This window comes from Schizophyllum commune (assembly GCF_000143185.2).
Source record: "Schizophyllum commune H4-8 unplaced genomic scaffold SCHCOscaffold_6, whole genome shotgun sequence".
Taxonomy (NCBI): domain Eukaryota; kingdom Fungi; phylum Basidiomycota; class Agaricomycetes; order Agaricales; family Schizophyllaceae; genus Schizophyllum; species Schizophyllum commune.
Window position 1 is genome coordinate 2,508,731 of NW_026089543.1, and position 22,910 is coordinate 2,531,640.

The 22,910-nt window shown below is 57.7% G+C and overlaps 10 protein-coding genes across 10 annotated transcripts; 6 read left to right on the plus strand and 4 right to left on the minus strand.

The window, feature by feature from the left end:
- Positions 1 to 23: 23 nt before the first annotated feature.
- Positions 24 to 804, minus strand: SCHCODRAFT_02543411 (uncharacterized protein; the record flags this gene model as incomplete). Its single annotated transcript, XM_003031523.3, has 1 exon — positions 24 to 804. The coding sequence occupies exon 1, from the start codon at positions 333 to 335 to the stop codon at positions 24 to 26; it is 312 nt and encodes a 103-aa protein (XP_003031569.1). The 5' UTR covers positions 336 to 804.
- A 181-nt stretch (positions 805 to 985) lies between these two features.
- On the minus strand, positions 986 to 6,641 carry SCHCODRAFT_02627534 (uncharacterized protein). The gene is made up of 27 exons (XM_050345413.1): positions 6,369 to 6,641; positions 6,120 to 6,317; positions 5,933 to 6,068; positions 5,847 to 5,881; positions 5,678 to 5,793; positions 5,617 to 5,624; positions 5,533 to 5,563; positions 5,169 to 5,480; positions 5,025 to 5,121; positions 4,804 to 4,977; positions 4,626 to 4,749; positions 4,491 to 4,569; positions 4,423 to 4,442; positions 4,152 to 4,364; positions 3,824 to 4,101; positions 3,270 to 3,773; positions 3,057 to 3,221; positions 2,888 to 3,007; positions 2,622 to 2,823; positions 2,438 to 2,572; positions 2,367 to 2,387; positions 2,238 to 2,313; positions 2,120 to 2,190; positions 1,845 to 2,067; positions 1,383 to 1,792; positions 1,257 to 1,334; positions 986 to 1,202 (listed from the first exon to the last, which is right to left on the minus strand). The coding sequence occupies exons 1-27, from the start codon at positions 6,619 to 6,621 to the stop codon at positions 1,064 to 1,066; spliced, it is 4,218 nt and encodes a 1,405-aa protein (XP_050200248.1). The 5' UTR covers positions 6,622 to 6,641; the 3' UTR covers positions 986 to 1,063.
- Positions 6,642 to 7,485: 844 nt separating this feature from the next.
- On the plus strand, positions 7,486 to 8,476 carry SCHCODRAFT_02502912 (uncharacterized protein; the record flags this gene model as incomplete). The annotated part of the gene is made up of 2 exons (XM_003031950.1): positions 7,486 to 7,856; positions 7,909 to 8,476. 2 exons carry the CDS (start codon positions 7,486 to 7,488, stop codon positions 8,474 to 8,476), a joined length of 939 nt encoding a protein of 312 aa, XP_003031996.1.
- Positions 8,477 to 8,893: 417 nt separating this feature from the next.
- Positions 8,894 to 9,632, plus strand: SCHCODRAFT_02627543 (HSP20-like chaperone). Its single transcript, XM_003031949.2, has 3 exons — positions 8,894 to 9,083; positions 9,140 to 9,359; positions 9,422 to 9,632. The coding sequence occupies exons 1-3, from the start codon at positions 8,953 to 8,955 to the stop codon at positions 9,518 to 9,520; spliced, it is 450 nt and encodes a 149-aa protein (XP_003031995.1). The 5' UTR covers positions 8,894 to 8,952; the 3' UTR covers positions 9,521 to 9,632.
- Positions 9,633 to 10,224: 592 nt separating this feature from the next.
- Positions 10,225 to 13,191, plus strand: SCHCODRAFT_02627547 (uncharacterized protein). Its single transcript, XM_050345414.1, has 3 exons — positions 10,225 to 11,069; positions 11,120 to 12,605; positions 12,658 to 13,191. Exons 1-3 carry the CDS (start codon positions 10,547 to 10,549, stop codon positions 12,710 to 12,712), a joined length of 2,064 nt encoding a protein of 687 aa, XP_050200249.1. The 5' UTR covers positions 10,225 to 10,546; the 3' UTR covers positions 12,713 to 13,191.
- A 315-nt stretch (positions 13,192 to 13,506) lies between these two features.
- On the plus strand, positions 13,507 to 14,285 carry SCHCODRAFT_01093854 (4'-phosphopantetheinyl transferase; the record flags this gene model as incomplete). Its single annotated transcript, XM_003031947.1, has 4 exons — positions 13,507 to 13,679; positions 13,856 to 13,977; positions 14,056 to 14,136; positions 14,209 to 14,285. 4 exons carry the CDS (start codon positions 13,507 to 13,509, stop codon positions 14,283 to 14,285), a joined length of 453 nt encoding a protein of 150 aa, XP_003031993.1.
- Positions 14,286 to 15,252: 967 nt separating this feature from the next.
- Positions 15,253 to 18,234, plus strand: SCHCODRAFT_02627560 (uncharacterized protein). The gene is made up of 4 exons (XM_003031946.2): positions 15,253 to 15,611; positions 15,673 to 16,046; positions 16,101 to 17,512; positions 17,566 to 18,234. The coding sequence occupies exons 1-3, from the start codon at positions 15,354 to 15,356 to the stop codon at positions 17,056 to 17,058; spliced, it is 1,590 nt and encodes a 529-aa protein (XP_003031992.1). The 5' UTR covers positions 15,253 to 15,353; the 3' UTR covers positions 17,059 to 17,512; positions 17,566 to 18,234.
- Positions 18,235 to 18,310: 76 nt separating this feature from the next.
- On the minus strand, positions 18,311 to 19,742 carry SCHCODRAFT_02627563 (TPR-like protein). The gene is made up of 8 exons (XM_003031521.2): positions 19,572 to 19,742; positions 19,498 to 19,517; positions 19,417 to 19,445; positions 19,279 to 19,363; positions 19,136 to 19,228; positions 18,910 to 19,033; positions 18,706 to 18,789; positions 18,311 to 18,645 (listed from the first exon to the last, which is right to left on the minus strand). The coding sequence occupies exons 1-8, from the start codon at positions 19,660 to 19,662 to the stop codon at positions 18,533 to 18,535; spliced, it is 639 nt and encodes a 212-aa protein (XP_003031567.1). The 5' UTR covers positions 19,663 to 19,742; the 3' UTR covers positions 18,311 to 18,532.
- Positions 19,743 to 19,768: 26 nt separating this feature from the next.
- SCHCODRAFT_02543433 (uncharacterized protein) lies at positions 19,769 to 20,177 on the plus strand (the record flags this gene model as incomplete). The annotated part of the gene is made up of 2 exons (XM_003031945.2): positions 19,769 to 19,947; positions 20,002 to 20,177. Exons 1-2 carry the CDS (start codon positions 19,854 to 19,856, stop codon positions 20,175 to 20,177), a joined length of 270 nt encoding a protein of 89 aa, XP_003031991.1. The 5' UTR covers positions 19,769 to 19,853.
- Positions 20,178 to 20,455: 278 nt separating this feature from the next.
- Positions 20,456 to 22,192, minus strand: SCHCODRAFT_02668332 (periplasmic binding protein-like II; the record flags this gene model as incomplete). Its single annotated transcript, XM_050346591.1, has 11 exons — positions 20,456 to 20,546; positions 20,664 to 20,737; positions 20,789 to 20,859; positions 21,017 to 21,140; positions 21,269 to 21,381; positions 21,494 to 21,564; positions 21,624 to 21,707; positions 21,771 to 21,860; positions 21,921 to 21,975; positions 22,039 to 22,119; positions 22,168 to 22,192. 11 exons carry the CDS (start codon positions 22,190 to 22,192, stop codon positions 20,456 to 20,458), a joined length of 879 nt encoding a protein of 292 aa, XP_050200250.1.
- Between the last annotated feature and the right edge of the window lie 718 nt (positions 22,193 to 22,910).

Genomic DNA, 22,910 nt, shown 5'->3' on the forward strand with positions numbered 1-22,910 from the left:
GATGGAAAAGAAGGTAACGCGTGTCACGCTCGTGTGATTTTATTGATATCAATGACCTGAGGCTGTGCTTCCAATTGTTGCGCGGCAACCATCTGCTCCTCCCCATGGGCCTCCCGCCGCGCCCCCTCAGGGCGGCGCACATCCGCCAGGCCCGCGCCCCACGCAGCCGGAGGCAGTGGCCTTTGTTCTCTATCTTCTGCGCCCTCGTTCGCGGGCTGTACGCCCTGCGTCACTCCCTCGGCTGGCTCGGACTTCTCCGCGCGAGAGGCAGCTCCACTCCAACGTTGATCTTCAACGGTACGCGTGTGCTGGACGGCGCGCATGTTCTTGAACATCTTCTACCCGGAAGTTCGGGCGATACGTTTTATCAGGCTTTTTCTGACATTTAAGGGCGCTCTCTAAGTGCCTATCGCTTGACTCAGGTTCAACTGTCTACTCAGGTCCCTGGCTCTGTCCCTTGGCAGGTGAAGCTCGACTTCATCGCGTCTCAGCTGCAGTGCTTGCATCTGTACTCCCGGTGCCGTCATCTGGATCCGCATCCAGTGCCCGCAGACTCTGATGATGAGAAGGTATAGCAAGTACATCCCAGGCGTTCGCATCAGTAGTGCGGTAGAGACGCCGCTTACGACCCGTATTTCAGTGAAGGCTCTCGACCGTGGACAGCAAACCGAAGTGACCTAAGCAGTGCGTGAAGGAAAAGTGACCTCCGTCCTCGGTACATAGGCCAAGGCCAAAAAACATCCATTGTACCACATAGAGTAATTGGAGATAGCCAGCGAGATGCGGCACTGCTATCAAGATGCCTTGCTCTATGAAGACTTGACGGCGTTCAGCAAGCGCAGTAGGACTTCCCTCCCAGCAAGATTGAGAAAGTCGAACCGTGAGAACATCACGACGCTACCATACGGGGAAGCCGGAAGTAACCGATATCCCCGATTGAGCCAACTGGCCATTTGAGCTGTCAACTCGAATCAGAGCCACCTCAGGTCGAAGAAACAGATATAATTATATGGCGTGTACGCTATAATCCAGCAGGAGAAATTGTATGATACGCAATGGCCGATCAATCCAGCGAGCGGCGTCCCAGCAGCTTCGTAATTTCCCGATGTTCAGCCAGCCATACGGGGAAAGTCACCCCGGCACTCGTCTCCTTCATCTCGATGAGGTAGTTCGCGAAGACGATGAGGGTCCCGTAGCGATACCTACAGGGGTCAATCAGCTAACCAGGCCCTCGGGTTCTGGCGATGCATACGCACAGGTAGTTGATCGTCACGTCGCGCAACTTGCGCTCTTTTCCGCTGCCCTTTTCGCATGCCTCTGTCTTGAGCTTGTAGCTATAAGCAGAGTCAGTAGTGTCCCACCCATGGTCACCACTCACTCACTCATAGATCGCCTTCCTCAAATTCTGCACGTCCTGCATCAAGTCAATCGCCCGATCCGTCAGCCGCTTCGCAGCCTTCCCATGCGACAGCACGCCGACGAGCTGCAAGATCGTCTTATACTCCCCCTGCAGATACGCCTCCTCCTCCGACGGTCCGTCCATCGAGTCGTACACCGGCGCCTCCAGTTCCTCTTTCATCAGCGCGTCTTCCGCGCCCGGCTCCCAGTGCCGAATCGTCGAGATGAGGCAAGCGGTGACCATGCCAGAGGTCGTGCGCCCGCGGCCCATCTGGCAGTTGAAGACGAAGTCGCCCGCCTCGGAGTAGCCTGAGCGGACGCGCTCGAGGAGCTCGAAGAGCGCCTGTGGCAGCGGCGCCTGCTCGTCGGTGATCGCTACGCGGCCATAGTTGATCTACGAATCTTTCTTTACAAGGGAGCTGTGTGGAGGCGGACGGACTGCCTACCTTGTAGCCCTCCTTGACCATTAGGTCAAATACGTCTCGCGGGGTCATGATGTCGTCCTCCGTGACAGATTCCCAGATGGGAATGATGGAGAAGACGCCCGGTCTCTCTTCGACCTCGTCGTGGAGGAGGACACGACCATTGCCGAGGCGTACTTCAGTAAGGATGTCTTGCTTAAACTTGTTCTCCATGTCCTCAACGACAGCCGTGGATACTCCTGTGGCCCTAGGAACCGCCTCAGCTGCGCAACTACAGAAGAGAGATGCGTGTCACGTACTCGACGTTCTCCAGTGGTCGATCGACTAAGCGCAAGACGTGCGGCCTGCCAGCGACGTAGATCACAGGCTCCTGGATGCATGTGAGCGGGCGATTGGGCAAAATTTGGATAGTCTCACCTCCCGCAGTGAAGTCCAGTAGACCATGTTTGAGCCCTCTGGTCCGGCCTCTATCCTATGGAGGGCTCGACGCAATCTGACAGGTATGATCAATGATGCACGAGCCAGCCGACGGTTGCAAGACCTTACCCTTGAACTGTTGGCATCCCGCTATTAGACTCGAATGAGCAGGCAATTCTTGATCATTTGTTTGCACGTACCTCCCGCAGACCATCTTGCCGTCCTCCAAAACACCAGTGACGAACCCGGTGCCCTCCAGTGGCGAGTTCGACCCCGAGGTTACCAGCTTTAGCGTCAGCGGTACGCGCCGGAAGTTCGGTGCACCGTCGATGCGCCTGGGGCATGATTAGTCTTCGTCAAGCTGTATACCACCGGCATGCTCACTCCGGTAAAGTCATCTTCTGCAAGTTTGAGAAGAAGTCGCTCTTCAGGATGGTCGACGCCGACAGGATGCTACCCGACCGATTGAGTACAACCTGGCGGACCTCATCGGGGTGGGCGACGTCCTCGGTAACATCGGAGCGCTCCAGAGGCTTAAGCGCATTCGCCCCTTCCTCGAGCAGTTCCCGCTCGAAAGTCTTGATGACTGCGCAAAGGCAGTATTCAGTACAATGATCGATGATAGTGTAATTGAAGATGATTCAGCGCACCTGGGCGGCTTTTAACAAACGTCTCGATACTCTCAAAGTCCTGCATCGTGTCGGGTTCGATGGACTGCAAGTAGGATTGGAAGACGATGAGCTCAAAGTACCTGCGCAAGTTGTGGACGCCTGACGAGACGTGTCAGCACACTCTCAGCTCGCGTCACTGAGTCCCTACCTCTTTGTGCCAGCAGACGCTTTTGCCTCTCATCCGATGCTTGCTCCGCAAGGGACCGTGATTCCTCAATGGAGTCGCGCACATTGTAGATGACAGCACATTGGTCGATCGCGTCGTCCACGATGTTCTTGACCGTAGGGCCTCTCCTGACCACGCGAAGCAAGTCTACAATGGCCTCAGTAAAGGCAGCATTGGGCCCGGGACGCAACTTACTGTTGATAACCTGGTACGAGTGCCTGTTCTTCGTGGCTTCATGCGGCGCTTGCTCCGAGGAGATCGACATCATCGAGATCTGCCGGCGAGGCTTATGCGGGGTCGTCGGCTGCCTATGCGCATCCAGCCATTGCCTGATGAGCAACAAGATAATAGACGCCAGCGTGCTCCTTCCACGCCCGAGCTGGCAGTTCACCACCAGCGGCGTGTCCCTCGAGCAGCGCAGGACGATGTCGATCAGCTGCGACAAGTCAGAGAAGTCGGGCGAGCGCTCGGCGGTAATGGGCACGCGCGCGTAGTGCACTTCGGGGCGCGAGGCCATAACATCCTTGAGGACCATCACGTCCTCCTCGCGCACGTCCTCCCAGACGGGGACGACGGTACCATCGGGCGTCTCGGTATGTAAAAGCAGCTGGCCGCCGAAAGCCTGAAGCTCGGCGATGACATCGTCGCGTAGGCGTTCCTCAAGGACTTCCAGACGGGAAGCGGATATGCCTCCGTAATCTGGATCGAGCCGTTAGCTGAGCCTCGGATGGCTTGCAGGCTGATATCACCCTTCATGTTCCGCAGTGAGAATCCTTCCCGACGCAGACAGTATGGCATGCCGTTGATGTAGACGATAGGTTCTTCCCGCAGCGTAATCCAGACAATGCGTTCTGTGTGCGGATGCGCAGAGCGTACACGCTGTACCACCTCGTCAATGGCCGCAACGGTGGGCTGCCCAAGCGCGTAGATGTTCGTCCCTGGTACTTGCCGGAAGTTGATTGCGCCCCGGACACCATGCTCGACGGCAGCGCCCTCGCTGAGCCATTGGTCTGACTTGAGTAGGGTGCTGACAGCAGCGTTAATCAAAGAGTCAGGCGGACTGGATGAGTGCTGTACCTCTCGCGCAGAATGATGCCACTGCGGTTCTTCACGACATGGTTCGAATACTCGTCGCCCAGAATTTGCCCGCCAGTGATGGCAACATCGTTCTTCCGTCCTGGTACCAGAGCGCGGTTCTCGGAATGCGTCTTCGAGAGCGACGACAGGTCACTGATCGGCGCGAAGATATTCAAGCGCGAGCCGGACGACTTGCGCAGGAACTTGACTTGGCTAAATGCAGGTTGGTCAGAATTGCTCACTTCCCTGTGGCCAAAAGATCTGTACTGACTTCCAGATTTCTGTCCGCGCCTGATGCACTGTTCAGTGGGGATCCGAAATAAGACAAGCATATCTTACCATAAGCCAATCACCGAACGACTGCCCGAAGTCCACAGGAGACTCCTCAACGAAGCTGGCGTACGCCACCAAGAAAAAGCTATGCGGTGTATGTCAGGTTCTATTTGAGCTCTCGATGATCGGAAAGGCGCTTACTATTTCTCCAGTGCCCTTCGCGCCTTGCTTAGGTAGATCTCGCCCTTCGCCTCGTCCATAGACGTCATGGAGTATCGCAGGCGGTGGATCAGAATATCTTCTCGCAAGTTCGTGACATGGTCGGCTGTGAGGCAAGTTCATGAGCTACTGGGCTCTCCGAGCAGCTCATGAGACTTACTGGCGTCGATCACTCTGTCCACCAATTTCTTCGCCTGCAGACCGAAGTCGAGACAGCCAAGCAAACTGAGGATGACACCGTAGTTACCCATATGCGCGCGGCGCAAGTCCTCGAGCAGTGTCGGCTGCGACATGAGTAGCTCGATGGCGGACTGGGAGTTCTGGTTTGGAAGGCCTGTTAATTTGTTAGCGACTGGAGCACGCGCTCGATGTATGACTGACAATTCTGTAGCAGGTAAGTCAAGCGCAGGATCGCGCGGTTGGTATCCTGCTGTGCACTTGCGCGCTCCAGCGCAGCAAGTATACGAGATTCAGTGGTCTGCCGCAGTGGTCAATAAGGGTCCAGTGCCTCGAAAATCCACTCACTTGACTTCCCACAGGCGTGCTGCGCCCATCGGGAGTAGCACCGCCCCGCGTCATCGCAGTCGATTGTATGGGTGTTCCCGAGCGCGCGATGCTTGCCCCCACAGGGGTGCTCGAAGCTGGACGTCCCGCAGGCGGCTTGATGCCAAAAGGGTCGTCAAAGCCTTTCTCCATGACCTGCTTGCGACGAACGAGGCAAGCGGCGACCATCGCGAATGTCGTGCGCACAGCACCCATGCCGCAAGAGAATACCAAGGAAGTCTTCGTGGGGTCGGTCTGCGTGATGACGCGCAGGTAAGCATCGAGGTAGTTATCCTGCAAAAGAGTCAGCTTTCGGCAGTGAGGTGAGATTGAGGGTTCAACTCGCTTCGATCGGCCGGTCAGGAGAAATGGGTATACTAAAGAGGTCAATTGATCAAACAAAAATTGGCTCCAGCGGTGTGAATCTTACCGGTGATACTGCAAAATGTGTCAGTCGTCAGTCTTCCGAGGAGGGACCATGGAATACTCACATCCACATTCCATCCTTGATTCTTCATCTGCGTCCAGAGTTCGCGGGAGGTGCGCACGTTGTTGACGTCTACGGCCGTCCACGTTGGTAGGATGGCCCCCTCGCCACTGTCCGATGCTGTATAGGGTTCAGCTTCCGTAGACGCATGCGCTATGAATTCAGGAGCTCACCTATCTCATTGTGGGTGAGCACGAGGCCACCGTATCTGCGAAATGGCTAAGAAGCGAACGTGTGACTGTGTCGTGCCGTGACACACCTGGTTGCTTCCTGCAAGATGTCGTTCTTGAGACGAAGTTCGATGGCTTCGAGGTTCTCGGCACGATCTGATAGCGAAAGCAGTCGCCGAGGCTCAGACGCATCGCGTAGAACGAAAGGGCGCCCCGAGATGTACACTAGCGACGTGTCATGGTGGGTCTACATGTCGAGCCAGCGGAGATACGCACCCAATGGCTCTTCACGAGTGGAGAACCACACAACGTGGTTGGGGTTTGGGTTGTTCGGGCGGCACCCGAGAACGGAGAGGATAGCTCGAAGACCCTGCGTGCGCGGCTGGGCTGTGCCAAACACATTCAGGTCTCCCTGGCGTGGCGCGCGAAAGTTGGGGGCGCCGTGCACATTGATGTCAAGGTCAAGAGCTCTCCCTGGGTGCGATGAGAAGGATGACTCGCGGACGAAGAGGGGTCAACACGCACCTGAGGGGTAGTAGTCCGTCTTGAGGATGAAGCCCCTGCTCAGCACACTTCCCGATCTCGTCTTCACGGTCGATGCTACAGCCCGCTGGAGATGCGCCATCGAGTCGAGCGATGGGGCGGACGAGCCGTTGCTCAGGCGCGAGAGGTCAGGAGAAGACAGCGCAGGGCGTCCGAGGGGACTGCCATGGATTGGGATGGTAGATACGGGGGGCGATGAGGGGGAAAGGTTGCCCACTGGAGGAGGCGTCGACATCGCTGAAAAGTACAAGTCCAAGAAGCGACAAGGCTACGAATATCGGACATACTGCCTCACGCGCGCCTCGCCTCGGTGCGCGTGTTCGGATGTCATCGAGACGCCGGCGCTAAAACCGTCATATCAAATTGGATCGGGCGGAGGCTTGTCTCCGTTGCTGAAGTGTCGGCGTCTACACGCTCTTCAGCTGCTCTTTCGATATTCAAACGCTGGCTCAATCAAATTGGAGGTATTCATTAGAAACAACGAAGAAACATCGATTGTTGCTCTACTGCACCCTGTCGATATAATGGGACGGGTTCTTATCGCCAACCATAGGGTGCCGCTGCAATCTTACGAACCCGCGGCTAGGAGCTCGCCGGCGCCCATGTCACCTTCACCGTAAGGTGGTCTCACAGTAATGCACTTCTGTAGTGTTTAATGCGAGCGGTAAACGAGTTCAGGTGAAGGTCGAAGGCAACCGCCGAATGAAAGGTGAACCTGGCCTGTGACTCGGTCCGAACGCCGACAGTAACCCCGGAAAGGAAGCAATGCTTTCCAAGGTTCCCAGGCTCGTGGCTGCTCTTGTCTTCCACTCTTCACCCTTCTTGTCGTGGACAATCGCCTCACAGCTTGTTTTCCTTCCCTATAACGAGTGACAATACTACTTGTTGGATATTATGGCAGAGGAGATCACCGAGCGCGATATCTTCGGTTCAGATTCTGAGCTTTCAGAAGAGGAGGGTGAGTGACCCGCCGCATCCTCCAGAGCTGCCTGCTGATTCTGTACAGAGTATGATCATAACAAGGACACTGGTGGAGTGTCTGACGGCTCAGTTGGTGGCACACAAAAGTCCAAGGCGAAGAAGAAAGTCAGACGCCGCGATGACGAAGAGCGACCTCTGCGCAAACGCAAACGGAGGGAGCCTCCGCCGCCTGTCATCCCCGAAGACGAGACGCCAGAGCAAGGTGCGTGATACTATACAATCTCTGAGTGAAAATACTGACCAAGTATCAGCTCGCCGACGTGAGCTGAATCAGCGCATCGACGAGGTCATCAAGCCGAAAAAGTCGAACAGGCCCCGCAAGCGGAGGGGCAACGAGGAAGTCCTTGACAGCTATGCCGACGATGAAGTGGCTCGTTTGCGTGAGCAGATGCGGGAAGCGGTCGAAGAGGACAAGAAGTATAGCAGCCAAGGTCTTCCTGCAATCTCCAAACTGCGCATCCTGCCCACAGTGATGTTGACGCTGCGCAAGTACGTTGACATGCCAGTCTCATGGTTTTCATCACTTACGAGCGCACCCCAGGGCGTCTCTTGCCCAGTCTATCGTCGACAACAACCTCCTGCAGCAGGTCCGTGAATGGCTCGAGCCACACCATCCCGACCCCTCCCTCCCCGCGCTCAACATCCAGCGCGAGCTCTTCAGCACGCTCCGCAAAATGGACTTCATCGACGCCTCCGTGCTGAAAGAGAGTGGCCTCGGCAAAGTCGTCGTCTTCTACACCCGCTGCAAGCGCGTCACGCCCGAGATCCAGCGCATCGCGAGCGAGCTGTACACGCTGTGGGCGCGCCCCATCATGAAGCGCTCCGCGTCGTACCGCGACCGCATGGTCCCGCAGGCGCAGATCACCGAGCTTCCGCGCGGCGACCGCCTGCCGACGATCATGGCGAAGGCGGCGAAGGAGCAGGGCTCGCGCGCGCGCAAGAACGCGGTCACGATCCCTCAGCGTGAGCTCGGGGACTACACGGTGGCGCCTGTTGCCATCAAGCAGACGTCGGCGAGCGTCGCGGATGACATGAAGCGGCGCCATATGCAGAACGAGAGCTTGCGGCGGCTCAACAAGAAACTCATCACGGCGACGAAGCAGGCGTAGGCTTTCTGGCTGATTCTCTGGGTACCGTCTTTGTTCTACCTTACCTTGTAATCTGTAGGTGGTGACGACTTTGATTTTTCTGCTCATCGTGCTTGCTTTCTCTTTGAGCCTGGGCGCGTTTCGCCATGGTCTTGACCGCGAAGGTAGGCCCCCAACGTCTTCGCCGTCCTTCGACAAGTCTCTTTGAGGGTCATGGGTGGGTACAGAGGGTGCACCTGGAAGCCAAGGGGGTGAAATCCACGAGGTCCAGAAGATTCCTCTGCCTTCACTTTCCATAGCACGTTTGCTATGAATCCTGCAGAATGGCCCGTGCGTTCTATGTCTCATATGCACGACCCATGACGCTACGCTGAAGTTTCCAGAAGAGGGGGCGATGGCTTGGGATATAAAGGCGAGGGAGGAGGGCCAGCATCCCTCAGCAGAACACACAGCACCACTCACTCGCATTTCACAACTCGCTTCACTCACGAATCATCATGTCTGTCTTCCACTACGAGCCTTTCTACGACCTCGACCGCCTCCTCACTGAGGTCTTCAACCCCCGCACCTCCGGCGACGCGCAGCGCCGCATCGCAGAGGGTGACGCGCCTCGCGCTATCAAACCCAGGTGAGTGTACCCTCCTGCACGCTGCCACACGACCGTTGTGCTGACCCACGTCGCAGAATGGACCTCCACGAGGACGCCGAGAAGAACGTCGTAACCGCGACGTTCGAGTTTCCCGGCGTCAAGAAGGAGGACATCCAGCTCGAGGTGCAGAACGGGCGCCTCACCGTCGGCGCGGAGACGAAGGCCGACGAGGAGCGCAACGAGAACGGGTACGCAGTGCGCGAGCGCCGCTACGGGAAGTGGTCGCGCACGCTGCAGCTGCCGACGGGTGTGAAGGTGAGTAGCGAGCGTTGTCCAGGTCGAAGGTGATGAGCAGAAAGCTAACGAACGTGCTGCAGGAGAACGAGATCAAGGCGTCGATGGAGAACGGCGTGCTGACGGTGACCTTCCCGCGTACGTCCGCGGAGGCTGCGCCCAAGAAGATCGCGGTGAACTAAGCAGCCAAACCAAGTCCTGTATTCCCTACAACACGAGCAACAATGTACAATAGTCAATGCTACTTTTGGTGTCATCGGGAACTAGTGCCCTTGCGTTCATCTCCGGCTTGCGGGCAAGCTCTAAGGATAGGACGTGCGCTAAAGACGTGGGCTGCGTTTACCTCAAGCTTGAGAAAGAGTGCGAGTCCAGTCCTATTCAGTAGGTCGTCTAATCAAGATGAAGCTTCATGGAAGCTACCCGCTTGTGATGTCAGTGATCACTTGAGGGAGTAGACCACTCGACGTCGGAGAGCCAAGTGAGTATCATGTCAAGTAGATTCCGCAGTTGTCCTCGGGGCTGAACATCGCACACGGAGCGTTTTCCGAGGAAGAGAACGAGGTGACCGACGCTGTCCTCGCTGTCGAGGACGAGGCTGTTGCTAAGCGCCGAAAGGTCGAAAAATAAACATCACGCGTAAATCACGCGTCCAGAATTGAATGCGCCGAGAGCACGTGTGCGGAAAGACGGGGAAGGAAGGCCTTCGAAGGACATGTTCGATTCGACGTTCCCCGAGGGCGGCCCCTTGCGATGGCCCTCGATGGTGGTCTTTGTGCGAGACTCCGCGTCCGCTGGTGGCGACGCCGACGAGCGTATTGCCACCATTAGCAAATTTGCGCTGAGCGCTGCGCCACAAAATGAGGCCGGACGCCGCGTGCCGCCGCTCCCCGCAGCGGTCGGCCGGGGCCTGTCATAACTTTGGTCATTTCATCGGTGAGCGAATGATTGAAATTCCGTATTTTCCTTCGATGCCTACTCTTTCTTGCCGTCCTCCACCATCCCCACAAGCAGCGAACGAGCGCATACGACGTTGCCGAGAGAAGTCGCGACAGTGACAAGCGAAGACGACATCAGGTCGACCACCGCCCCCAGGTGACCCTACCAGTGCACGTAACGCCTGCAGACGTACTACGCGCATCAGTCGTGCTCCCCACCGCTGAAACGCTCGACTCGCCATCGCGAGCACGTCAACCTTCGCGCTTGCTGCCATGGCCGTCGCTGTCCAGCACCCATCGCTCCCTCCCACTGGCTATATGTCTGCATCCATGCACGCCGCGACCAGAGACAAGCAGCTGCCCCCGCCCCCCGCGGAGCAGCTGCACTCGACTCCCGCACCTGCCAAGATCACTAGGGCCAACTCGCGCTCCTTCCGCCCCAAATTGCACACCCTCCCCAGCGCTGGCATCGCGTCCAGCAGCGCCCCCTCTCCGGCATCCCCCACCCCGCGCGCCCGCCCCATGTCTAGCTTCCTACCGCGTAGCACGAGCGCGACGTTCGTCAACGCTGTCAAGCAGCCCAAGATCCTCTCTGCGCTAGTCTACTCAATCGAATGGCCAGACTTCTGGTCCTTCGCCAACACATGCCGCGATTGCCGCCGGCTGGTCGGTACGTCCGACCTCACCGACGTCGTCCTTTCACGTTTCGTGCCTGGCTATGCCCAGTGTTTGCGTGCATGCGATCTCGAGCAGCTGAAGAAGGTCACCGTGACGCTGAGCGATCTCCATCTTCTTTGTGAGTTCGGCGATCCTTCTCTGAACCCGACTTGCTCATGGATCTGTCAGATATGTCACAACACATGCCTCTTCATCGATACCCCATGCACTCCCTGGCGTGTCAGAATGCACTATACCCTACCCCAGAGCAAATGAAGTTCACCAACAAGCTCGTCGCCCTCACCCAGACCCACTCCCGCTTCGTCCTCCTTCTCCAGTCGCTCACTCACAGCACTTCCAACCCGCCACCACCGGAGCTGGACGATCCCTTCTCCTTCTCGCGCCGGAACAAAAATGCTGGCGTGCCCGAACTTACTTTCCCCGCGCCCCTGTGCTACGCCGACACTGATGATTCCCCTGACGACCCCTGGGCGGTACCGTCCTCCCGAGAGAGCGAGGCGCAGGGCAGCCCCACAAAGATCACTATCTCCCCGACCCCGACTAGGTCGAACACGAAGATCAAAGGTCACGCCAAGCTCCCGAGCCACAACAGCGTGCTGTCGATGGCGCGACGACGGCCTTCGACGGACTCCAGCTTGTCGGCGCTTACCACGCCAATTAAGCGCCGCACGTCCGTGTTTGGCGGAAAGAAAACCGTGCCTCCGCCTCCAGTCGAGCCGCGGTCGTTGAGACTGTATGCGTCTGCATGGCGGCGGACGCTATTCCATACATCGGGCGGCTCAACGTCAGATGACGAGGACGATAGCCTCCCGAGGCCCCGCCGCCACTTCGCATCATCGCCCATGAGCTCGAGCGCGTCGTCGAGATCCAGTCCGTCGCCCGTGGGCTCTCGGCGGCCGACCATGGTCGCCGCATCATCGAGTAGCGCAGGGCGTCTACCTTCTTCCTCCACTCCGCACGATCTGTCGCTCGCCACATCGCGCACACGTTCGCCCATATTGCGCGTCTTCATCCCGTGCGCGACGCTAGCGCCGGATTCGCCCGAGGTGCAGGCGTGCGAGGATCAACTTGTCCAAGCAGGACTGTGGGACCACTTGTCGACCGGTGACATCGTCTGCAACTTGGGCTACGTTCCCCCGCGCGCGAGCCCGACGAGCTCCTCCGCTGCGTCCTCCGCCGACGACATCAACGAGGACGAGCGCGGCACGTGGCTGCTCTTCGACGGGACGGTGCTCGTGCCGCACACGCCGCCTGCGCCGCCGCCCATCGAGGATCCGCTCAGCCTGCCCTCGCCATTCTACTACGCGCACATCACGCCCCCTGCGTGCGATCCAGCCTTCCGACTAGCGCGCCTGCCGCCCTGTGGCGGGGTGCCTGACCTGGCGCTCGTGCGTACCACTGCGAAGGTCAGGAGTGCGCGGTCCGCGACGGGCTTTGCGTTTGTGCGGCGGTATGCCTGGACGGCGCGCGTGTACCGGTATGCGATGCCGGGGGATGATATTGGTGCGGGCTGGTTGGGCGAGTGGGTATTGCAGGGCGAGGGGACGAAGGAGGGGAGGCAGGTCTTGCTCGACTGCATTGCGGGATACGAGAACGAGCCCAGGGAGTGGGAAATGGTGCGCGAGAAGAGCCGTCCGGGACGGATATGGCTGAGGTAGGTTTTGACAATGGACAATGGACCGACCCCGGCTGACAGTGATATGTAGGCTAGTGCACGACTACTGTCCACCTAATGGTGGTCAAGAACATCATCTACCATAACGTCTGGTAGCATTCTTGGATACTGACTCTGCGCTGCCTTTTAGAACATCTCCTAACATGTAATAATCATATATCTTCCAGCAACCATCTACTTATTCCACGCATCTGAACCATCTATTCCCCGTACACGATCACACATATCCATCTATCTCTTGCGTTATATCTTTCCATCGCTTTTCCCATCTCTCGCCTCAGCTACGCCCGTTACATATTCTATCCCCCCTTCCCTCTTTAGATTCATACGACGGACGACTATGTCTCTGGAGCTCGGCACACTGCTGGATATATCCGTGCCCGACCCTCCCCTGATCTCGAACTCACGATATTGTACAGCCCCCTCATCACTATGAGTACTGACCTGGCGCCCAGTAGAGCTTCAGCAGAAGCGTGTATCGATCCCCCGAGACAGAATGTACTTACAGTGTATCGATGTATACCATTTACTGCTTCCCAAGTTACGTGCGTCTGTCAGCGATCCTGCGGCGCGCCCTTCATGTCAAGATCGTTGCTCAGGTATACAGTCGGAGATGTGCGTGTAGTGCTGGGGACTCCGGGGTAGTCTCCGGGCGCCTCTTCCGCTCAGTGAGCGCGCTAATGAGATGTGTGGCTGAACTTGTGGGTCCATTGAACGCGGTCACATGGCGAGATCGGCCCGCGGCACCGCCGTTGAGACCTCTTCACTTCAACCACGTCCTCTGCGCCCTGCGTCCTAGCTCGGTGCCTACCTGCAATGCTCTAAGTCGCACCAGTACCCTTGCGAGTCAGGCACCCAAGCAGCGCCCAATCGCTTTTCTATGGCTATCCTCGGCATCGGCGTCGACCTCGTCCATGTCCCGCACATCGCGGCTGCCCTTTCACGGCATCCCTCCCGCTTCCCGGGACGTATCTTGAGCACTAGCGAGCTCTCGGACTGGCGCAAGCTTGCGGACGCAGCAGCTGCCGAGCGCGTGCGGTTTTTGGCTGTGAGGTGAGTACGGGAGTACGAGGTGTCGGACTTGCTTGCGCTGCGGCGCGGGCAGGCGAATACGTCTAGAGGACTCTGTTGTTCAGAGGGTCCCTGTGACCTGCGCTGCGATCTATCGTGGGCTCCAGTTGGTCTGCGCCGCAGTGCGATGCTCATTGTACGCTGACGACTCTATCTAGATGGGCAGTGAAGGAGGCGGCGTACAAGGCCCTTTCTGCGGCCTACCGGCCTGTGTGGCACGAACTCACGTACGCGCATGGCCTGGACGGCCGACCGATGCTCCAGTATCAGCCGAAGGAGGGTGTTCAACATCCCGCGAACGGAATGGAAGACGCTGTAAGCGAGATGAAGGCCAGGAGAGTAGGCGACGGACTCGGAGGGCCGACGCCGCGGCTCAAGGCGCTGCACACATCGGTTAGCCACGATGGGGAGTATGTGATTGCGAATGTCCTCGCGGAGGGTGAGTGGGGGATCGATATGTGTTGCCCATGGCGAGAGCTAAACGCAGCGTCATACAGTGCATGACACTTAGAAGGGGGCGGTTGCAACCGAGCGACCCCCGCGAAGGCGCCCACCTTCGCGCGCCCGCGCGCCGGCCTCAAGGCCTGATCTAATCAAAGGTTCCCTACGTATGCACTTGACTTCTTCGACGACCTGATTCCTGACCACCTGATAGGGAATCGTGTGTTTGTTGACCGTCGAAGCTTGCACGTTTGACTTTGTGCTTGACGGCGGAAGAATCCTCCCAGCAGGGATGCCTTCCATCGATGAGCGGCCGTGATGCGTAAAACAAAGCTATCCAGAATAGGACAGTCTAATCAGAGGCTTCGGCAAGACCGCTGATAGACTGATCTATCTCGCTTGTTACCGGTGAGTGGCGGTCGGTTGGGCGTGTCGCCTCGGGTCTGCCGAAGGCGTGCATGGATTGAGCAGCTTCTGAGCCGCTCGCTTGCGGCTCTTTTGTGCGGACTTTGTACGCTGTTTGCCTCGTGACAACTTCAGTCGCAAGCCTGGGGTGCGTCTACCTTGCGCGCTCGACTCGATTGTAGCCATGGGGGGCTGACTTAGAACTCCAGTTTTATGGCCGGTGGCGCAAAAGGCAACTGGTCCCGAAGACGTCACATACTTCCTGGTTACCTGCATCGATAAGGTCTTCATCTAGGAAGTACGTCCGTGAGAGTTTCAAGAGAGAAGCACGGTAGCAAAACATTTCTATCTATCCTGGGAGACCCCCATAAAGCCAGGAGATCATTGGGGTTCTAACGGTAGCCTGGAGGCTAACACGAGGACTTGCTCAACGGGATTTTCGCTAAAGGTCCAACGACAAGTCGACATTTCTACTGGTACCAGGTGAGTGGTATACCTCCTCGCCACCACCCACCTTCCCCTCGCAGGCCGGGTGGTCCGTGCGGGCACCCTGGCCGCCATCAGCGGGGATCTGCCCCCAGTCCCGACGGAGTTAATTTTCGGGGGCGATGCACCTCGTGGGGCCTCGTGTTGGGCCGTGTTGTGCCTCGTTGTGATACCGCGATGCGCGCTCACACGCGACACGTGCAGCCAAAAATCCCTCCTGGCTCTTACGTTCATCATCGTCTCCCGTCGCCGAGCTCACCGTCGACGCCGGCAGCGACAACGCCCGCGCCGCTCACCACCGCCCCTCGTTCAGCGACTATAACCATGCAGACACGGCGCGCCTCGGGCGTGACCCCGCTCGCAATCGTCCTCCCCCATCCTCAGCTTCCCCGGCGCCGCTCGAACTTGCTCTCGGGGTCCGCGTCGCCGCGTACCCCGCGCTCATGCGGCTCCCCCTCGTGCTCGCCCATCTTCCTCACCACCAGCACGAACAGGAATAGCTGCGATAGCTGGAACAGCTCGATACACGAGGACGAGAAGGAGTGGGAATGGAAGGCTGAGCAACTGCTGCTACTCTCCAGGGTACGCGCATATACCGCGTCGAACGCGTCGGGGACACGTCACTGACACCTCACCTCACCAGACTCTCGATGCGTTACCCTCGCATCTCTACACTCCTTTCAACGGATCTGTACCCCCATCCAACCTCCTAGACAAGATCGCGCGCGGCGTCGCGCAGGCCAAGGGCGCCGAAGAATGGCCGCACTCCCTGCGCCAGACGCGTCAGAAGCTCATCGAGCTATCGCGCGCCCGGGGGAAGGATGAGTCGATTCCTGAAGAGACGGCGGTTGAGATCGCCAGCGACGACTCTCAGGACCCCAGCGCCAACCCATCCATGCAAGCCAAGACCCCCAAGCCCTCAATTTCTCCCAGGAAGCGCCCTCTGTACCGTCAATCGAGCATGGAGTTCATGGATGCCCCTGCCTCCGATCTCAAGGACAATGACACAATCAACAAGTGGGTGATCGTTCGTAATGTGGCGCGTCCCGGTAATTGATGGTGTATTCCCAGGTTGTCCAGCCGGCTCCAGCGTACAGATCGCTACCTGTCCAACCAATCCTTCCACCCCTACTCGCGACCCACAGGTCGTCGCCTCTCATCGCCCCCGCGCCCTCACAACGTTCCCGCACTGACCAACGCGACGTCAAGCTCCTCGACGCTGTCTTCGCTTGCTTCATCTGGGCCGACGCGCCCATACAATCTGCGTCGCACGGCATCGCTCCTGTCAACAAGCTCCTCCGATTGCAAAGCCGATGCTCGGCACAGCGGCCTCAGCAGCCTCAGTGGAATGAGCGTGGAGGAAGCGCGTCTTCTGCCAGCCATGCCCGACCCCAGAGTTACGCGTGTCAGGCGCTCTGAGTCATTCTATGGCTCTTCCGAGTCCCGGCAGCCGCTGAAGCGTGCGCCATCATACAGCGCTTCGGTGATCGCGCAGAAGACGAAGCAGCGCGAGTCGGTCGTATCGAACGACTCCAGCGTGAACAGCACCCAGAGCGCCTGCCAAATATCGTCCGACGAGGAGGAGAAGGCGCGCTCTCGCTCGGCCAAGAAGCCCCGGACCAGGTCTGGAAGCGGGTCGTCACCCAAGGCCGACACGCCCGTGACGCCCACCTCTGAGTCAAAGCCCAAGGCGCCCAAGCCCCGCTCGGAGAAGCCGAAGGCCCGCGAGCCCACCGAATCCCACAAGAAGCGCAAGCCGACGACCATGAAGCGGCACCCCAGTCTGCTCGGGCCCGAGCTGCCTGGCGTGACTCAGCCGGCGCCGCTCAGCCCTGCCGTCGAGCTGCACCCTGTCCCTGCGTCGCCGCGTCGGACTCTCCGGCGCGTCAAGCGCCTGCCGCCTGGCCGCCGCATATCGTTCGGTGTGCTGGCGTCCGGTAACGACGCGGACATGGAGTGCGAGGACGAGCCCAAGAACGCGCCGCTGACCTTCGGCGCGCCCCTGGGCAGCGCGTTCCAGCTCAACTAGACGGACGTGGATTTCTTGTGCAGGGAGCTGGACTTCCTATAGAGGACAGGCAAGGAGGGAGGAAGGAAGGAGAGGAAAAACGCTACGGAGAAAGGAGGAAGGAGATCTTGGTTTTGGCGTCCGTCCGGCCAGTCCTGCGCTCGCTGGATCTGATCGTCGCCCGTCGCCACCCCTGCATCGGTTCAAGGACTCGATTCGAACTCGGCACCTCGCAAACTACATTGACAACACACACTGACAAGCAAGCCTCTCAACAACATTGTTATCATTATTCTCATCTATTGGTCGGCTATTCGCGGCAGTCGGGCTCCTCTGACTGTCGCGGACGTGCGGCCGATCGACACTCGCCCCATCGTGTACTACGATACAACCCCGCTCACCCGCGCGGCTCGCCCGCTGCCATTCGACCGCTACAACACGGTGCTCGCTACCTTGCGCCTATTGCTAGCACCTAGTAAGTACACGTCCTTCACCACATTCGTCTACCGGTACTGACCAGTCCGACAGATCTATTCACCGCGCAAGACTCACCGCATACACTGACCGCCATCGCGTACTTCACCGTCATCGCGCGTCATTCGGCTTCTGGTCGACCCCACCACATCCGCTGTCCATCTTCGCATGCATCGACCCATGTACTCGCGGCCATTCGACACATTGTTTCGCCCCTCACCACGGCGCTTTTCGAACCTTCGTGTACCACCACCCCCATTCATTCCTTACGCAGGACGAGCCCGGGCTCGCTCACCTTTTCATCTTTCTTCATCTCTTTTCGTCTTCGTCTTCTCATCTTATCTTCTTCACCCATCTCACCCTAACATATCTTATATTTTCTATCGTGCTCACCACGCTTCCCACCTTCCTTCGCTCGTGCTCCGGTCCCCGACATCTGTACTCCCCGCCGCTCACTCACCCCCTCTTCCTCTGCCCGCTAACCGCCGAGTACGCATGTCCTATATTGAACACCTTCCTTTCGGCTTCGGTTTCCTTGTGTTACTTACTGATCCCTTCCTTTCCTTTATATGTTCGATTCCCTTTACTTACTCTGTTCGATTTCTTTTGCTGCTACTGCTACTGCTGACTGGATCGTGGAACTCACGCCTCTACGTTGGGCGTTGTACAATCGTCTAGGCATCTCCAAATATACATGCGATTTTGAATAAGTGTGCTTGTGGGACGTGAGCGCTTGCGATGTGGGGATGCAAGTGGCCGGTGTTCAGCGCTCAGCGCTCGGCATCAAGCCCGAGCTTTGGGTTGGCGGAGATAGTTCCAGCAAACGTTGACATTAGGATACATGATGAGCCCATGGTTTAGAGATACAGAAGAGTGAAATGTAGGTAAATGGTGATAGCAAAAGCAGGCGAGCAACGTTGACACGTTGCCCTGTTTGGGTCTGTCGAAGCCTTGTTTTAGGCTTTCAAGCTTTTCAAGACCTCAACGAGGCCCCTAAGTCAAACTCCTCCACCCGAGCCTCTCACGCGACTTCCTCGATCTTCGCGCCAGAGGCAAAGGTGGAGGCGAGACCGCTGGTATCCTTGTCGCTCAGGCTGATGGACTCGCCCTTCTTCTCAGCCTTGTTAAGGAAGCCTGCAGAGGCGCCGCGGTGAGTTCCACACCAGGGTAACAGGGAAGACAAAGCCGGCTTACCCTTCATCTTCTTCTTGTGCTCCTTCTCCTTTTGCGCGTCTAGTGCGCGGAAGCGGGCAATTTCGGCGTCGACGCTGGCGGCCTCTGTGCGAGTGGTACAGGGTGGTCAGGAATGAGAGAGAGGGCAGAGAGTGATAAGGAGGAATAGGGCGGCGGAAAGCAGAGACACATAGGGAGGGGGAGGCGGAAATATCGAGAACTTACCGGCAGGATTCTTCTTCTTGACCTCTTCTAGAGTGCGGATACCGCGCTCGATGTAGCCGTCTTCGCATTCTGCCTTTCCTTTGCGGAAGAGGGCTTTGGTGTTGTCGGGGTTCTTCGCTAGGGCCTGAGGGGGTAAGGTCAGCAACACGGGACGCGATGGGGTGAAGTGTGGCGAAGGTCAACGCGCGTTCACGATGAACGACATGATGTTCGGCGAGCTACACACCTTTGCTGCGGTCTCTATTGCGCGCTTCCAGTTGCTGTTCTTTATGTGGCACGCGGCCATGTTGGCGTACACCTTCTCCAGGATCTCATCGGCCTGTCCGTTCGTCAGCGAGATGCGCACGACTGATCAAGGCATGTACGCGCCTCGGTCTTGGGTGATGTTGGTGCGCCACCATTGGGATCGGGTTCTGGCTTGTTCTGCTTTCCAGAGACGGCAGCCATGGCATTCCTACAGGGCTCGATCGTTAGTGGCGCCTAAGGGTGTAGGTGTAGGGAACGCACTTGTCGAGGCCATTGAGGTACATGAGGGCCTACCAGAGCGTTTCAATGACCACATCCATCATCTCACTCGGTATTACTCACACTATGATAGGACATCAAAGCTAAGTGGCGAGTCAGTCCACACTCAGAACGCGTCGCGCGCCACAAAGACGCACCCTCTTTGATCTTGCCCTCCTTGAAGGCCTGGTCGGCCGTCTGCTTGAACTGCTTCGCCGTGTTCAGCTTCTGCTCCGTAGCGGGATCCATCGCGATGTGCTGCTACTCGTGCGCGGGCGTTCAGGATAAGATGGGGGATTCAGGACAAGGCGCGTCGGTCAATGCGGCGGGGACAATAGCCTTAGGCGCCGTTCCCCACGATTATATGGCGTCGGGTGACAACAGCCAATAACAAAGCGCACCTTTCCCGAACCGTCACCCCATCACTCGCCCGCTGCACGATGTCCGTCACCCGCGACGTTGCGGGCTTCTCCGCGTTTGGCCTCGCCGTCCGCTTCTGGCAGCTCGGCATACTGAACAAGCACCTCTTCTCCAGTGCGTGGGGTGTCTGCCGTGGGGTGTGAATTGAGCTAACCGTTCCCCGTGTAGACCCGGCCGGCCATGTCGCGTCGATGGCTGCGTTCGGCACCCTTGGATACTTTATGCACCACTGGGACATACGGGTGCAGGAGCTTCTTGCTATCAAGCGAGCAGACATCACGGAGAAGCGACAAGCATTGATTGCAAAGGCGCGCTCAGAAGAAGAGCAAGCGCTGTCGGGTTAGAGGTATGTTGCTGTCATCATAGGCTGGTGCAAAATCTCATTTGTTGCCCTTCAGTGTATTTTCAGAGCATAGAATGCAACTCCATCCGTTCGAAAGCTCATCCCCTCTGCTACGTCTCTGTCCTGCTTTCATCATGCACGAGACAGAGGCCATAGTCCATGCGAATTCACTCCCTCGCGTCCGAGTTTTCTTTCCTGCAATCTTACTGATAAGCATATCATACAACATTCAATCTCTCGAGACTGGACCGTCCTTCCTGCTTCCTTCCCGGACCATCCTCATACCAGCTTCGCCACCGCCGTGTTCACGAAGGTCTCCACATTAAACCCTCCCTCTGGGATCTTGACGACTCCAGCCTTCTCCAGGGTGCTGCAAAGCCACGTCAGTTCTGTTAGCCGTATCCCATGCGAACGAGGGACGCAGCCCATGCGAACGAGGGATACAACCCCCAAGCAATTGCGCATTCCCCAAGTAATCGCTGCTCACCTAAGTGTCTCCTTCACCACCTTTTCGGACACAGCTCCGCAATCCGGAGGGTATCCGACCGTCTTCATCCAGGCCTTTACAGCGTCAGCGTTCACGAAGTGCGCGAACTAGTGCTGCCCACTCACCTTGATATCCTCCTCCGGGTACCCGAACTTCTCCTTGATGAAGGGCACGTTCTTTGTTGCGCGCGATTCGTCTGCGGGGGTGTTCAGTCTTGAGGTACGCCATTTGGCGAGGACGGTACGCCATTTCGCAGCACGGTGCGTCGCTTCCCAGCACGGTACGCCGCCTCGCAACACGGTACACCGCCTTGCAGACACAAGACGCCCCTTCGCTTAAGACAGAACACTTACCATTGTTGAAGTCCACCACATACTTCGTCAGCGACGAGAGGAATGCCGACAGCGCATCGGGCGCGGCACGCGTGGGGTGCGCCGCGATCATCCAGGACGGCCAAGGCGTTGGGACGGAGCCGATCTGGGCAGGTGGTCAGGTGTGAGTCTGGCTGGAGAGTAGCACAGATTTGGCGAGTAGCTTGGTTGAAAAAGCAGCTCGGATTTGGCGACTATTGTGGAAAGAACATGGGCAACGAGCCAAGCACTCACAAAGCGGACCTCCCCGCGGTCCAACCACGGCTTCGTGGTGAACCACTCCCACATGAAGGCGCTCGTTGAGCCATCATTCACGGAGGTGACGAGGCCGTGGATGTCGTTGTTGACTGGGGGAGGTCAGTCAGTTGCGTTTGAACATTTGAGTTCGATGGTTGTGTTCGAAGGTTTGAGCACGATGGCTACTATGTTCGATGACATGCGCTTTAGATTGGCACATACCTTGGAACTTGAGGTCGTCTGTAGGCCAGCCTTGCTGGAGGGCCATGACGTACGCCATCGTTTGGCTGCCGCTGTACAGATAGTTGCGGGTTCGGTACATGGTGAACGTGAAGACGTGGCTCTCTCATACCTCCCCGGCCGTGAGATACCCAGTGTTGTCCCCTTGAGGTCGGGGATGGTCTTGTATGGCGTATCTTTGCCCGTGATGACCGCCCTATATATCGAAGCGCGTTAGATCCGACGTGCGAGCGCCTCTGTGTGCTGGAGGTTGACTCACCAGTTCAGAGGCGTCGAGACGTAGCTGCCGACGAGCTTGTATGCCTGCGAGCCCTTGGCTATGCCGGAGATCAGGGGGTCGGTCAAGGCGCTAGGATATAATATTTAAGATCGGTGCTTAAGAATGATGAGTGGCGGATTGCATGCTTACATAGCGACATCTATCTCGTCGTTCGTGAGGCGGGAGATGAGCTGGCCGGTACCACCTGCAGCAGGTGGGTAGTAGCAATGAGTTTTGTGCACAGTAAATATGTACTACGAAGACATACTCGGGCACTCGACAAGGGTGAACGTCTCGCCCTTATCGTCCGCCTCGAACTGGAGGAGCGGGGAGCAGAAGTGCTCGCGGACTGTAGAGCTTGAGCGACCCTCCCACCATCACTTGAAGCCATTCATACCATATCCAATACGTAGGGGAACCATGCTACGGGGTGGGCAGAGCGCTGTGTGAAGGGCAAGAGGGTACCGAGTTGTGGGCGCAAGATGGCTTATCGCGTGACGTAGCCACGTGCCGTGACGCGACGCGGTCAGCAGGCGCGTTCGAATCCGACGCGTCGAACGTGGGCTTGTCCGCGACCATCATCTTGGCTTGACCCTGCGCTCGCAGTCTGCTCTGTCTCCCTGAGTACGGCTTCCATGAACAACACTACACACTCTGCTGTGACCATCCTGCGCCAATTCTACGCAGAAGTCCTCCCCTTGCACGACTACCTCAAGTCTATCCTTGCTTCCGATGCGCGCGTCCAGCTTTGCGAAGATGATACGGATGAGTATCGGACTCTATTCGAAGGTACATATATTGCCGTGAATGAGAAGTACCAGGGTGCCCCTCTATGCCCCTCGCAGGCGTTGGCGCACATACGTGATGTAAGTTAGATGAGTGTTTGAATGACCCTGCTATTGGACCTTCAGCTTACCTTCTCGGTGCTAGATCCTGCAAGAAGCCCAACGTCGTCTCATACGAGCGAAGAAGACACAGAATATTCTCGCTCTGGGCTACCGCCTCGACCACGGCGACAAAGGAGGTCGTTTGCACAATACCTTCGTGAACACTATTGCTGCTGCGCTCGAAGGCGACGAGTGGGAGACGTTGTTGAATCGGTAAGCTCGGCAATCCGTACTTCATCCTACGATGACTGGT

Excerpts from the sequence above, each read along its gene's own strand:
- SCHCODRAFT_02627534 (XM_050345413.1), bottom strand. The coding sequence starts at position 6,621 with ATGTCGACGCCTCCTCCAGTGGGCAACCTTTCCCCCTCATCGCCCCCC. Across the intron at positions 4,570-4,625 it reads CGAAGGGCACTGGAGAAATA|CTTTTTCTTGGTGGCGTACG; the intron begins GTAAGCGCCTTT and ends TACACCGCATAG. Across the intron at positions 2,314-2,366 it reads GGGATGCCAACAGTTCAAGG|ATTGCGTCGAGCCCTCCATA; the intron begins GTAAGGTCTTGC and ends CATACCTGTCAG.
- SCHCODRAFT_02627543 (XM_003031949.2), top strand. The coding sequence starts at position 8,953 with ATGTCTGTCTTCCACTACGAGCCTTTCTACGACCTCGACCGCCTCCTC. Across the intron at positions 9,084-9,139 it reads CCTCGCGCTATCAAACCCAG|AATGGACCTCCACGAGGACG; the intron begins GTGAGTGTACCC and ends CCCACGTCGCAG. Across the intron at positions 9,360-9,421 it reads AGCTGCCGACGGGTGTGAAG|GAGAACGAGATCAAGGCGTC; the intron begins GTGAGTAGCGAG and ends AACGTGCTGCAG.
- SCHCODRAFT_02627547 (XM_050345414.1), top strand. The coding sequence starts at position 10,547 with ATGGCCGTCGCTGTCCAGCACCCATCGCTCCCTCCCACTGGCTATATG. Across the intron at positions 11,070-11,119 it reads GAGCGATCTCCATCTTCTTT|ATATGTCACAACACATGCCT; the intron begins GTGAGTTCGGCG and ends TGGATCTGTCAG. Across the intron at positions 12,606-12,657 it reads CCGGGACGGATATGGCTGAG|GCTAGTGCACGACTACTGTC; the intron begins GTAGGTTTTGAC and ends AGTGATATGTAG.
- SCHCODRAFT_02627560 (XM_003031946.2), top strand. The coding sequence starts at position 15,354 with ATGCAGACACGGCGCGCCTCGGGCGTGACCCCGCTCGCAATCGTCCTC. Across the intron at positions 15,612-15,672 it reads AACTGCTGCTACTCTCCAGG|ACTCTCGATGCGTTACCCTC; the intron begins GTACGCGCATAT and ends TCACCTCACCAG. Across the intron at positions 16,047-16,100 it reads GACAATGACACAATCAACAA|GTTGTCCAGCCGGCTCCAGC; the intron begins GTGGGTGATCGT and ends GTGTATTCCCAG.
- SCHCODRAFT_02627563 (XM_003031521.2), bottom strand. The coding sequence starts at position 19,662 with ATGGATCCCGCTACGGAGCAGAAGCTGAACACGGCGAAGCAGTTCAAG. Across the intron at positions 19,229-19,278 it reads CAACATCACCCAAGACCGAG|GCCGATGAGATCCTGGAGAA; the intron begins GCGCGTACATGC and ends ACGAACGGACAG. Across the intron at positions 18,790-18,909 it reads CAAGAAGAAGAATCCTGCCG|AGGCCGCCAGCGTCGACGCC; the intron begins GTAAGTTCTCGA and ends CCACTCGCACAG.